This window comes from Elephantulus edwardii, unplaced genomic scaffold, assembly GCF_000299155.1.
Source record: "Elephantulus edwardii isolate Elephantulus edwardi_28Jun2011 unplaced genomic scaffold, EleEdw1.0 scaffold00086, whole genome shotgun sequence".
Taxonomy (NCBI): Eukaryota; Metazoa; Chordata; class Mammalia; order Macroscelidea; family Macroscelididae; genus Elephantulus; species Elephantulus edwardii.
In genome coordinates, this window is record NW_006399836.1 from 2,856,032 (window position 1) to 2,869,328 (window position 13,297).

At 48.5% G+C, this 13,297-nt stretch overlaps 1 protein-coding gene across 1 annotated transcript in view; it reads right to left on the reverse strand.

Moving 5' to 3' along the window:
- The window catches only part of MEI1 (meiosis inhibitor 1), a 163,117-nt gene that overhangs the window by 24,867 nt on the left and 124,953 nt on the right, over positions 1–13,297 (reverse strand). Inside the window, exons 21-25 of the mRNA XM_006890181.1 lie at positions 10,682–10,786; positions 8,950–9,060; positions 7,465–7,631; positions 2,705–2,786; positions 2,345–2,520 (exon numbers count right to left, since the gene is read on the reverse strand). Of these exons, the coding sequence (XP_006890243.1) occupies positions 2,345–2,520; positions 2,705–2,786; positions 7,465–7,631; positions 8,950–9,060; positions 10,682–10,786 (641 nt within the window). The remainder of the gene's footprint in view (positions 1–2,344; positions 2,521–2,704; positions 2,787–7,464; positions 7,632–8,949; positions 9,061–10,681; positions 10,787–13,297) is intronic.

Genomic DNA, 13,297 nt, shown 5'->3' on the forward strand with positions numbered 1-13,297 from the left:
CAGTCGTGATGCTGCTGGATTCATTGTGCTGGGAGAGTGAGGATCCCCAGACAGCCAAAACAAAGATTCTCACCACTGCACCAATAGGCAACATCATGATAGATGGAGAAACGATTGAAACTGTCAACAAGTTCATCTTACTTGGATCCACAATCAACACCCTTGGTACCAGCCATCAGGAAATCAGGAGACGCACTGCACTGGGCAAGTCTGCAGTTTAGAGACTTTTCCAAATTATTGGGGAATAATGATGTCAAGTTTGAGGACTAAAGTGTCTGAGTCAGGCAATGGTCTTTCAAATCACTTGCTATGCATCTGAGAGCAGGACAATGAATAGGTATGACAGAAGAATTGATGCCTTTGAGCTGTGGTATTGGAGAAGAGCACTGAACATCCCATGGATGGCCAACAGAATAAACAAGTATGTCTTGGAAAGGGTGCATCTGGAGTGCTCTTTGGAGGCAAAGATGATGAGGCTTCACCTCACGTATTTGGGGCATGTTGCTAGGAGGGGCTGCTCCTTGGAGAAGAACATTAAATTTGGAAAGGAAGAGGGTCGGTGAAAGAGAGAAAGACCCTCCACTAGATGGACTGACATGGTGACTGCCACTATGGGCACTAGCACGTCAGGAAGTGTGAGGACGGCACAGGATAGAACAGGGTTCAGATCTGTCGTTATCGGTCACATTTGACTTGATGGTACCTAGCAACAACAAGATTTTCAAGAGCTGTTTTTTTTAAGTTGATCACCAGACCTTTCTTTCAAGGTGCCTCTGCCTGCATTCTGACCTCCAAATTTTTGGACAGTAGCTGAGCCTTTGCTATCACTTGTTATTCATCAGAGAGCTGGACAATGACCAAGGAGGATAGAAGGAGAATTGATGCCTTTGAGCTGTGGTGCTGGAGAAGAGTACTGAGGGTACCCCTGGATTGCTAGGAAAACAAACAGATCCATCCTGGAAAGGGTTAAACAGGGCGGCTCCTTGGAGGCAAGTATTCTGAGGCTCTGTCTAACATACTTTGGACATGTTGTGAGGAGGGACCGGTCCCTGGAGAGGGACATCATGCTTGGTAGGGTGGAGGGACAGTGCAGGAGGGTAAGGCCCTCTATGAGGTAGACTGATTCAGTGACTGGGATAATTGGGATGGGTGTATCGGAGACAGTGTGACTGGCACAGGACAGAGCAGAGTTTAGGGCTGTTGTACTGTAAGTCACAAGCGACTCGGCACATAACAACAACAATAGCACATAACAACAGCACATAACAACAACAGCTGAGTATGTTAACAGTCCAAACCTTCCCCTTAACACAGTACTGACCACACTGTGTTAGCACATTCTAACTACACTAGCAGGAGCCCTGCTAGCATAGTGGCCCACGGGTCTGGCGAGTAACAGAAAAGCTGGTAGTTCACAATGTACCAGTCACTCTGTGGGAAAGAGAGCTTGTAGTCGGCTTCAGTGAAGATTTACAGACTTGGAAACCCAGTAGGGCAGTTCTGCTCTGTCCTGGAGGGCTGCTATGACTACATGGCTGTGGGTTTGTTTCTTTTATCTGCATGCTGCACCTCCTCTACCAGGCATTAATTCTGAGAAGTTATGTATGCTTTCATGTAGGCACTTCTAACTCTCAGCTTCCTTCGCAGACCATCTATGGAGCCAAAGCTCAGTATGTGATGGCTGGGTGACCAAGTATCTCCAAGATTCCTCCAAGCTGTAAACACAAACTTTTTCAGGTTGGAATACTTATCTTCTGGCAACACTTTTCCTTTGAGGAATTAATTGTTCCTCTCTTAGCCTCAGTTCACGTGGACTATGCTCCAAGCTGCAAGCTCCAGGAGTAGGCAGGACCCAGTCCTGCCTAAGCTAAGTAACATATGCCTGTGGCCAGAATGACTGGCATATTACCCAAGCCAAGCTACTGAATCAATTCTGAGGACTACTGGGAAAGAGAAATGGGATTCTTGTTGGAGGGATATTAGCTGGGAGCTGCTGCGGACTATTTTACCTCCTCCTGGGGAGGTCTGCCTGAGAAGAAAACCGGCAGATAGTAAAGCAGAACCAAGAGGTGGTGACATTGAGCATCTGAGATCCCGCTGTGCCTAAAGCCAGTAATGACACCTGTCTTTTTCCATTCTGAGCCAATCGGCATTGAATTTTTGTCACTATAACTGAGCCTTCCTCCAGGACTGATAGGACACAGGTTCTTGACAGGAGGCACTCTGTTAGGCTAGCATGCAAGTGGTTAAGGGGGTAGGTCACACAGGGCAGGGAACCACAGGGAGGGAAACCACCCTTCCTGCTGTGATCTACTACTGGGGTCCCACTTAGCAAGGGCCTTACCTGCACGAGGAGGTTCTGCAGGCTGACAACCAAGGACAGCACTTTTGATGTCCTCAATGGAGCAAGCACAGTGTCCCCAGGGGTTGGTGGCACCTGGGCCCCTGAGGGCATGAGGGTCACCAGGGCAGAGCTGAAGTCTTGTCGCAGGGCTGTCCGCAGGAAGTGGATGATGGCAGCTGGAAGCAAGAGGTTCCGCCCACTCTGTCCCTGCCTCCTTCCTCACCTCCCACCCAGCTCTGTCACATTTAGTCAGACAGTGGAGGTCATTTTGGGGGGATCACAAGTTGGGCTGGGTTGGCTGGTCCCATGTGAGAAATGAGGGGAAAGCTTTCCTCCTGCTGGAAGCCCCTGGATACACACCTGACAACAACGCAGCCCGTTTCCTGGGAAAGCTAAGGACATTCAAGAGCTGGTCCAACTCCACAGACAGTGTGTGGTGAACCTGCAGGTGGAGAGTAGAAGGCTAACAATCGCGTATGAACCGACAGGCAGGAGGCACAGGGAGGACACCCAGAATCGTTAGACCCTCAGACTTGGCTTCAGGAGCATGAATTGGGAGGAAGGAGTAACCCTTTCACCCGGAAACTCTCCTCCTCCCAGTCGTGCACACTTGCAGGACCTCCTCCACCAGGACTTACAATCCTGACCCTACCCATTTCCAGTTGTGAGGCAGGGTTAGGGTTAGGGTCAGGGTTAGGGTCAGGGTCAGGGTCAGGGTCAGGGTCAGGGTCAGGGTCAGGGTCAGGGTTAGGTCACTGCACCCTGCTCAGCTTGCTCACAGTTTCCCTCTGTAAATGGGGAAGAGTGCGCTCGCTGTCACTGCCTTCAGAGCCGAGGCCCGGCACACTGGTGAGCACGCTCCTTGCTGTCCAGATACTCCCTCAGAACAGCAGTCAGAGCGGCAGAACCACGGTCTGTTCCACAAGGTGCCTGAGAATGGGACACCTCTACCCTGTCTGGGTGCCCCCCGCACGGCATAAGCAGCTGCTTAAAACTCTTGGTTGACTGGTGAAAAGTGGTAGAAAACCTAGCACAATAACAAAATAAAAATGTCTGGAACTGAGAAAGAGCACAGCTGATAGGGAGAAGAGCAAACACTTGGCCAGAGAACAGGGAAGGCTGGGATAGTGACAAGAAGGCAGGCATGGAATGGCTGGGTTGGCAGGGCCTGCACTGCCAGGTGGAGGGCTGGGGCCTGGCAGAGAAATACAGATCACGACTTCACTAAAGGCAGATGCAGAGGGGGGAGAGGTTGAGGCCAGGGGACCTGTGAGGAAGCCATGCTGGCGGTGAGGATGAATGACGGTATCAGTGCTTGGACAGCAGATGGCCTGAGTCCAGGTAATCGAGAGTCAGTAATGGGCTAGGTGTGATTAAAGGGCCACGGAAGAACAAAGATGAGGTGACTGCAAGATATACTGTTGTTATCATATACCGTACAGTCAGAACTGACTCATAGCTGAGCCTCCAGTGGTTTTTCACAAGCAGTTAATAGCATGGAGGGAGATTACTCATGTACCTTTGGGTTGGCAGTGAAACTCCTTACCGCTATGCCAGCAGAAGTATGAGAAGGCCTAAAAGCCTCACACAAAAAAGGAGCAAAAGGGTCCTGACCCAGATCACCTCCGTCAGTGACAACCTGCAGGCCTTGCCACTGCCGGCAGACTGCCGTGGATGCTGATCTGCCTCCCTCGAGGCCAAAGTTGAGAACGGACTTCATGACACTAGACCAGCGTCGTGCTGGACACAGGGTGGGACGTCAGGGAAGGCTGGAGATGGTTCTCTCTGAGGAGCATCAGGCTTAGGAAAGGAGACTTCTGAATGTGAAGCCATCAACAGAGGGGCCGGTTCAGGGCATCCAATGACACTGATACACAACCCGACTTCTGGCAGCCATGGAGAGGAATCTGAGCTGCTCATGGATATGCCTGCCCTGCTGCCCCGTATCATCTTCTCAACAGTGCCAGCTCCTTCACCATGTCCACACCCAGCCCGTCGTGATCCCAGGCCCACCCTGGCCTCCTTGTCCGAGTGAACCACCTCCTCAGAGTGTGCCACTTCCTGCTTAGCACAGCTGCAAGACTCTGCTCACACTGGTCTCTCTAGGAGGTCTTACCCATCGTCTCTGCCTGGTACAACCACGCTTACTGTTCAAGGCTTCGCTAAGAGACCACAGCTCCCTACAGGCAGCACTGGTTGAACGCCTGTGTCTACAGCGAAGCCTGCCGTAATGTAGGTGATCTAACTAAACTGACAACAATGCGGAGATGTTTCCCTCCTCCCCCTTATTTTTTTAATAAGCTAACTCACTCAAGTTCAAACTTATACTTGGACCAAGAGGCAGTTGTCAGAACAGAGCAAGGAGACACTACATGGTTCAAAATCAAGAAGGGGGTCCATCAGGGATATATTCTGTCTCCATACCTTTTCAATCTGTATGCAGAACAGATCATCCGAGACGCTGAGCTATACGTGGCATCAGGATTAGTGGAGGAGTCATCAACAACCTGCATTATGCAGATGACACAACCCTGCTTGTTAAAACTGAGGAGGACCTGAAGCGCTTGCTGCAGAAGATCAAGGACTGCAGCCTTCTATATGGACTGAAGCTCAACATCAAGAAAACAAAGATTCTAACCATTGGACCAATTGGCAGCATCAGTATGGATGGTGAAGAGATTGAGATAGTCAACAGTTTTAATTTACTTGGCTCCACAGTCAACACTCTTGGTAACAGCAGCCAGGAAATCAAGAGATGAATTGCATTGGGAAAGTCGGCTATGAGGGACCTCTCAAAAGTACTGAAGAGCAACGATGTCAGACTGGAGACTAAGGTGCGCCTGAACCAGGCTATAGTCTTCACAATTACGTGCTATGCATCAGAGAGTTGGACAGTGAATAGGGTTGATAGAAAGAAATTGATGCCTTTGAGCTGTGGTGCTGGAGAAGAGTGTTGAATATACCATGGACTGCTAGGAGAACAAACAGGTTTGTCCTGGAGAGGGTAAAGCCAGAATGTTCCCTGGAGTCAAGGATTCTGAAGCTTCGTCTGACATACTTTGGGCATGTTGCAAGGAGGGACTGGTCCTTGGAGAGGGACATTATGTTTGGCAGAGTGGAGGGGCGGCAAAGGAGAGGAAGACCTTTGATGAGATGGATCGATTCTGTGACTGGAGAGGTGGGAATAAGTGCATTTGAGATGGCTAGGTTGGCACAGGATAGAAGAACATATAGAGCTCTGGTACACAGGGTCGCTGTGAGTCGCAAGCGACTTGATGGCACATAACAACAACAAACTCACTCAGCATTTCTTAAGTTGAAGGAACTAAAAACAAATTCAAGCCTCGAGTTGCTATACTTAAGGATGCTATGGGTAGAATACGGAATGATCAAGGAAGCATCAAAAGAAGATGGGAGAAGAACACAGTCACTGTACCAAAAATAATTGGCTGATGACACAGAATTTAATAAACAACTTATGACCATGAGGCAATGGTGATGAAGGAGGAAGTTCAAGCTGCTCTGAAGGAACTGGCAAGACACAAGGCCCCAGGAATTAATGGGATATCACATGACATATTACACCAGACAGACACTGCATGGTCACCAGATTGTGCCAACAAATCTGGAGTACAACCACCTGGGAAACTGACTGGTAGAGATAGATATTTATTTAAAAAAAAAGGTGAGCTAACAGAGTGTGGCAATTAATGAACAATCATTAACATTACACACAAGCAAACTCCTGCAGAAGATGATACAAAAATGATGGGAACAGTATACTGACAGAGAATTATCAGAAATATAAGCTGGGTTTAGAAGAGGCCATGGCACTAGGGATATCATAGCTAAGGTCAGATGGATGGATCTTGGCTAAAAGCAGAGAATACCCGAGGAACGTCTCTCTGTGTTTCACTGACTATGCAAAGGCACCTGACTGTGTGGATCACAACAAACTGTGGCTGACTCTGAGAAGAATGGGAATCCCAGAACACCTGACTGTGCTCATGCTAAACCTATACTTGGACCAGGAAACAGGCATCAGAGCAGAACAAGAAAGCACGGCAGGGTTGAAAATCAGCAAAGGAGTGGGCTAGGGATGTGTCCTGTCCCCATATCTTTTCAATGTATATGCAGAACAGATCATGCAGGAGGCTGGACTTTAAGAGGAGGAATGTGGTGTCAGGATTGGAGCAAGACTCATCAACAACTTGTGTTATGCAGATGGCATAACCTTGTTGGTCAAAACTGAGGAGGACCTGAAGCGTTTGCTGTAGAAGGTCAAGGACTGCAGTCTTCAACATGGATTGAAGCTCATCATCAAGAAACCAAAGATTCTCACCACTGGACCAACTGGCAGCTCTATGACCAATGGAGAAGAGATTGAGGTTGTCAACACTTTCAGCTTGTTCAGTTCCACAATCAATACTCTTGGCACCAACAGTCAGGAAATCAAAAGATGAATTGTACTAGGAAAATCTGCTGTCAGTGACCTCTCCACAGTGCTGAAGAGCAATGATGTCAATCTAGAGACTAAAGTGACTCTAATTCAGGCCATGATCTTCACAATTATTTGCTATGCATCAGAGAGCTGGACAATGACTAAGAATGACAGAAGAAGAATTAATGCCTTTGAGTTGTGGTGCTGGAGAAGAGTATTGATCATAGCATGGACAGCCAAGAGAACAAATAGGTCTGTCCTAGAGAGGGTGCAACCAAGTTTCTCCTTGGAGGCAAAGACTTTGAAACTCTGTCTCATATACTTTGGGTATGTTGCCAGGAGAGATAGTCCTTGTAGAAGGATATCATGCTTGGAAGGGACAGCACAGGAGAGGAAGGCCCTGGATGAGATGGACTGACATAATAATGAGGGCAGTTGTGTCAGTCAGTGAGACTGGCTCAGGATAGGGCAGGGCTCAGAGCCACTGTGCATAGGGCCATTATGAGTTGCAGGCAACGCCACAGCACACAAAAACAACAAAAAATGGAATCTCAGAGAGGGTTAAATACTTTACCAAGACCACACAAGTCATAAACCAGAGCTGAGACCAGAACCCAGGACTTTTACCATTCCTATGAATGCCACCCCTTCTTCTGAACCTGCAAGGGGTCAGACTCACCTGCAAATTGCTATTGTGCTGCTGGGTAGAGAGGGAGGTGGTGAGCAGCCAGGCAGAGCAGAGGATTGCAGTTCCGGTTTTGGGAGAGTCCACCTCAGCCCAGGTGAGTGCCAGCAGCTTCTCTAGAAGCTCCATCAGGGCCGTGCTGCTCAGGAGCACCGCGGTGGCTGTAAGATGGGGCAGGGCCAGGGCCTCCGAGTCACCCAGGATTCAGCTTAGGGGGGAGGTCTCCTTGGTTCTCAGCACCCGTGAGGGTTTCCCACATATGTGCTGAGCGAACCAAAGAGTCAGCTTGAGACCAGGCTGGCAAGATATCCACTGGTCAGTCCAGCTGTGCCTTGCCATCAATTTTCAATGCACAGTTTCACCAACCCCCAGCATGTCAAAGATGTGGTAAACCTATGTGAGACTGCTGACCAGAGATGAGCAAGGAGACCAACTACATCTGTGTATCCCTTGCTCAAGCCAGTCAGTCATATCATGCTCACTGGTCAACCCTCCCAGCCCCCAGCTTGAGGCATGGAGGGCCCCACTGCAAGGTCATGGTTGTCAGAACCAGAAGGGCCTTAGGACCACCTGGCCCAGACACTCATCTCCATTTATTTATAAAGGGAGAAACTGGGAAAAGGGCCCACGAGCTCCTCCGATGGCATAGTGGGAGCTCAGGGTCTTTAAGATCAGGGCAGGACTGCGTGACCCATGAGCCCCCAAGCCCTGACTTTCTGGCTTGCTGAAGAAGTTTTAGAAGTGCTAAAGAGCAAGATGTTACTTTAAAGACTATATTTTCAGTTACTTCATAGGCATGTCAACGTTGGATAATGAGTAAGATACACTGAAGAACTGATACCTTTGAACTGTGGAGATGGCAAAGAATATTGGCTATTTTATAGACTGCCAAAGAACAAACCAATCTGTCTTGGAAGGAGTCCAGCCAGGATGCTCCTCTGAGGCAAGGACAGTGACTTTGTGTTACATACTGTGTGTATGTAATCAGGAGGGGCCACTCCCTGGAGACATCATGGTTAAAAAAGTGAAGCGTCAGCAAAAGAGAGGAAGCTGCTCAAGGAGGTGGACTGACAGTGGCTGTGGTAGATGGCTCATGCACAGTGGATGTTGTGAGGATGTTCAGGACCAGGCAGTGTTTTGTTCTGTATGTGTAGGGCTTCTGGGAGTTGGAACTGACAGGATAGTGTCTCACAACAACAAAGACCCCAAAACAAAAGCTTTGTCCTTTTCATATCACTTTCACACTCAATGTCCTATTTGTCTTTAGGTCAATCTTAGGAGGCAGGCGTCATTTTTTTAATCTTTCTTAGATGAGGAAACAGGCTGAGAAGTGAAGTGACAAGGACAAGTCAGACAGCTGACACGGAGAGGGTGGGAATGAATCTATGCCACATTCCTTGGTGGTGCTCTGGCCTGGCCCTGCAGGAGACACTGGAGGCACGCACCCCACCTCTCCCAACCCCGTCTGGCCCCCAGCACCTCTTTGCCGACTGCTGGGCGTGGTCTGATGAAGGTTCCAGTACAGGAAGTTGAAGGAGGGCTGCAGGATGTCCATGTCTTTGGGGCTGCATTTCCCGCACAGCTTGCTCACTGCAAGAGACAGAGTCCCTGACGTCCTCTCGCACAGCCCTCCACCCCTTCATGGACACAGCACCTGGACTTCTGACAGACAACGGTCATGACTGCTAATTTCAGATGTCAGTCTTGGGACCAAGAACAAACTTAGTGTCCCGGACATCACAGCCAGTGGGAACGAGTGTAGTCCATTTGGATGAATATCAGGTATGTCACCCACAGCTGTGCATCTGAATCAGCAGAAACAGACCGATCAATTCAGATGTCAAATTCATCATATCATAGTGCTGGCCTGGCGGAAGCCAGGGTCAAAGGTCTGCAGACGTCATGGAGACCAGCCTGCACCCTCAGCAGGAGTCCCTGATCCTCCCTGAGTTGAACCAGACCCTGAATCCTTCTAGCTGCCCCGCTGGCCATTCTCTCTCCCACATCATCTCCACTTGGCTGTTCAACACCATGATTCAGTTATACGTTCAAATCCCCAAAAGCCGGTCCTCAACCTCTCAGGGCAAGATCAGACATCCCTCAGACACTTCCCAGCCTCATCAGGGCAAAGACTACACTACAGAAGGAGCAACCACAGACATGTCTGCCAACACATTCCTTCCCTCCTGAGAACTACACCTTCCCTGCATCCTCTGTCTAACCCTTCCTTCCCATGGAACCTTCCAGGCCCACACCTCTCTGACCCCGACCCCTAACGGGCTATGGTCAACCAGAACCCTCAGTGTTTCTCCCTATTCTTGCTGGTTCAGTGTAAGCACTGGAAGGTTATGTGAAGATGCTGAGGACATTCCTGCCCAGGAGAGGCCCTTCGGAAGGCTGGCTGTGTCCCACAGAGCCCCAGGGCTCCTGACAGCTTGGTGGCCCTCTGGCTTTGACAGACATGCTGGTGACAGGCTGAGACAGAGTTGGCAGCTGGCCCCCAGAGGCCTTTTCTGAGACTGACACTCATCTTGTGAGCAGTGAGGAAAAAAGCAAGCCTGTCTTCGCCTGTGATCTAAGAACCCAAGAGCAACTGAGCACATGTCATTCTACTGTTAACCGTAACCTCCCCTCAAGACTTCTTCCTACGGATGCCGCACATTAAATGGTGATGAATTTCAAAGCTTTGGCAGGGCCTGTTGAGGCTTAGGGCAGGAGCTGGAAGGGCCTGGAGGGCTCTGAGCAGGATCATGAGATCCTGAGTCCATGTGGGATGAGGTGCAAACTAAACTTAAGCCAGCACAAATGTATCCATGCAGCCGGCGTCCACTGAGGGCCTGCAGTGGGCACTGAGCCAGGCTCCCTCCATCCTCCATCAGTTGGTCTTTAGCCCAATCCTTCCAGTCAAGTACTAAGATCTGACCTCGGAGCTCTGAGGACTCTCTGGCTCACAGTGATCAGACAGCTGCTTAGGGATAGCGCTGGTAACTAAACTGAGATTCAAGCCCAGGCCTGCCTGACTCCAAAATCTGTGCTTGTCACATACCAATACCTTTGTCTCCACAATTACTTCCAGAAACCAAGTATAGGAAATCCTGGGGAGGTCCTTAGGATGAAGCCCATGGGGGCAGACTGACTCATGAGCTTCTTCCAAAGGGATGTAGAGGGTAGGAGAGGCGCACCAATAGCCATGGAGATGTGGCCCACCCACCCTGGTGAAGCAGCTTCACGGCCATGCTGTCCAGCTCTTGCTCTGACTCACTGCGCAGCTGCACTAAGGAGAGGAGGCTCAGCAGCAGAGGCAGGTTCCCCGAGGCTGTGAAGGACAGGAAAGCCAGACACGCAGCTCAGGCAAAGGTCAGACACCCTCCTTGCTCTGCACAGCCCTTAGCAAGGGACACCTCCCATCCCTCAGCGGGATGGATGACAGAGGGGCAGTAACAATGGGTTCTAGCATGTCGAGGACTGTGAAGATGGCACAGGACAGGGCCAAGGTCAGAACTGTTGCTCACAGGGTCGCTACCAGTTGTAGTCAACTTGACAGCACCTAACAACAAAGGGCCCCCAAGTCTTTATTCTTCCCCAAGTCAGGTGACTTGCTGGATCTACCTCTACTTTCTTATTTTTCCCCACTGGTTTCAGGGACTCTGAAATAGTACAAGCACACCTCATTGTATTGTGCACTTACCTATTATCTTTTTCATAAATTGAAGGTCTGAGGTAATCCTGCATTTAACAAGTTTATTGATTTTATTTTTTCCAATACTGTATGTTCACTTCATATCCCTGTATTACATTTGGGTAATTCTCCAAACATTTAAACTTTTTCATAATGCTATCCTGTACATTTTATTGTACCAGGGTGCTTCAGAGAGGCGAGAAATGAAATCTCACTTTCCCTGGGTATGTTATCAAGAGAAGCAAGTCTTTAGAAAAGGACGTTATGATGCTGGGAAATGTGGAGGGTCAGAGAAAGAAGAAGAATCTCAACAAGATGACACAGTGATTGTAACAATGGACTGGAACATATCAGAGATTGAGAGGATGGTGCAGGAGAGAGCAAGGTTCACATCTGTTGTTCACAGAGTCACTCACTGTATGTGCCATTGAGTTGCCTGCAACTCACAGTAACCTTACATAACCACAGTTCTGAGCCCTGCCCTATCCTGAGCCGGTCTCATTGTCTCTGACAGACCTAATTCCATTTCTCCAGTCACTGAGTCAACCTATCTCATCTGGGGTCTTCCTCTCCTGCACTGTCCACCCTTCCAAGCATAATGTTCCTCTACTATAAACAAAACTTTTATATTCAATGGGAAGTAAAAATAGTTGTGTGGTCCCCTTTATTGTGAGATTTGCTTTATGGTGGTATCTGGAAAGATATACCCAGGAATTGATGAAATACCAATTGACATATTTCAGTAAATGGAAGCTGCCCTGCTCACCAGGTTATGCCAAGAAATGTGGATGACAACTACCCGGCTAACTGACTGGAAGAGAACTATATTTATTCCGATTCCAAAAAAGGTCACCTGACACAGTGTGGAAATTATTGAACAATTTCACTAATACCACACGTACGTAAGATCCTGATGAAAACTATCCAGAAATGACTGGAACAGTACATCAGCAGAGGACTGCCAGATGTGCAGGCTGGGTTTAGAAGAGGCCATGGCTTTAGCGATATTATAGCCAATGTTATATGGATCTTGGCCCAAAGCAGAGAGTGCCAGAGAACTGTCTATCTGTGCTTCATTGACTATGCAAAGGCATTTTCTTTGTGGATCATAACAAACTGTGGTTAACTTTGAGAAGAACAGGAATCTCAGAACATTTAATTGTGCTAATGTGAAACCTACACTTGGACCAGGAAGCAGTAGACAGAACAGAGAAAGGAAACACTGCATGGTTCAGGATCAGGAAAGGTATGCATCAAAGATGCATCCTATCTCCATACATTTTCAATGTATATTTAGAACAGATCATTCAGGAGGCTGCACTTTATGAGGAGGAATGGGGCTTGGAGGAAGACTAATCAACAACCTGTGTTATGTAGATGACACAACCTTGCTTGCTGAAACTGAGGAGAACATGAGGCATTTGCTGCAGAAGGTCAAGGACTCCTGTGTTCAATATGAAAGCTCAACATCAAGAAAACACATTCTCATCACTGGGCCAATTGGAAGCTTTATGATAGATGGGGAAGAGACTGAGATTGTTGATAACTTCAGCTTGCTTGGTTCCACAATCAACACTCTTGGCACCAGCAGTTAGGAAATCAAAAGATGAATTGCATTGGGAAAGACTGTCTAAAGTACTGAAGAGCAACAATGTCAGTCTGGAGAATAAGACGCACCTGCTATAGGCCATGGTCTTCGTAATGACTAAGGACAAGAGAAGACGAATCAAAGCCTTTCAGCTGTGGAGCTGGAAAAGACTGTTGAACATACCGTGGACTGCCAGGGGAACAAACAGGTCTGTCCTAGAGATAGTAAAACCAGGTTGCTCCCTAGAGGCAAGGATTTTTAATTTCTATCTCACATAGTTTTGGGACATTACCAGGAGAGACCAGTCCTTGGAGAACATCATGCTTGGAAGGGTGGAGGCACAGAACAGGAGAGAAAGACCCATAATGAGATGGATTGACTTAGTGACTGGAGAAGTGGGATTGGGTTTGTCAGAGATGATGAGATTGGTTCAGGATAGGGCTGGCTTCAGAGTTTTTGTACGTACGTATGGTTACTATGAGTTGCAGGGGACTAGATGGCACATAACAAGAACAACATGTTTTCTAACTGTAGGGTGGCTACCAGGAATTCATGTTGCC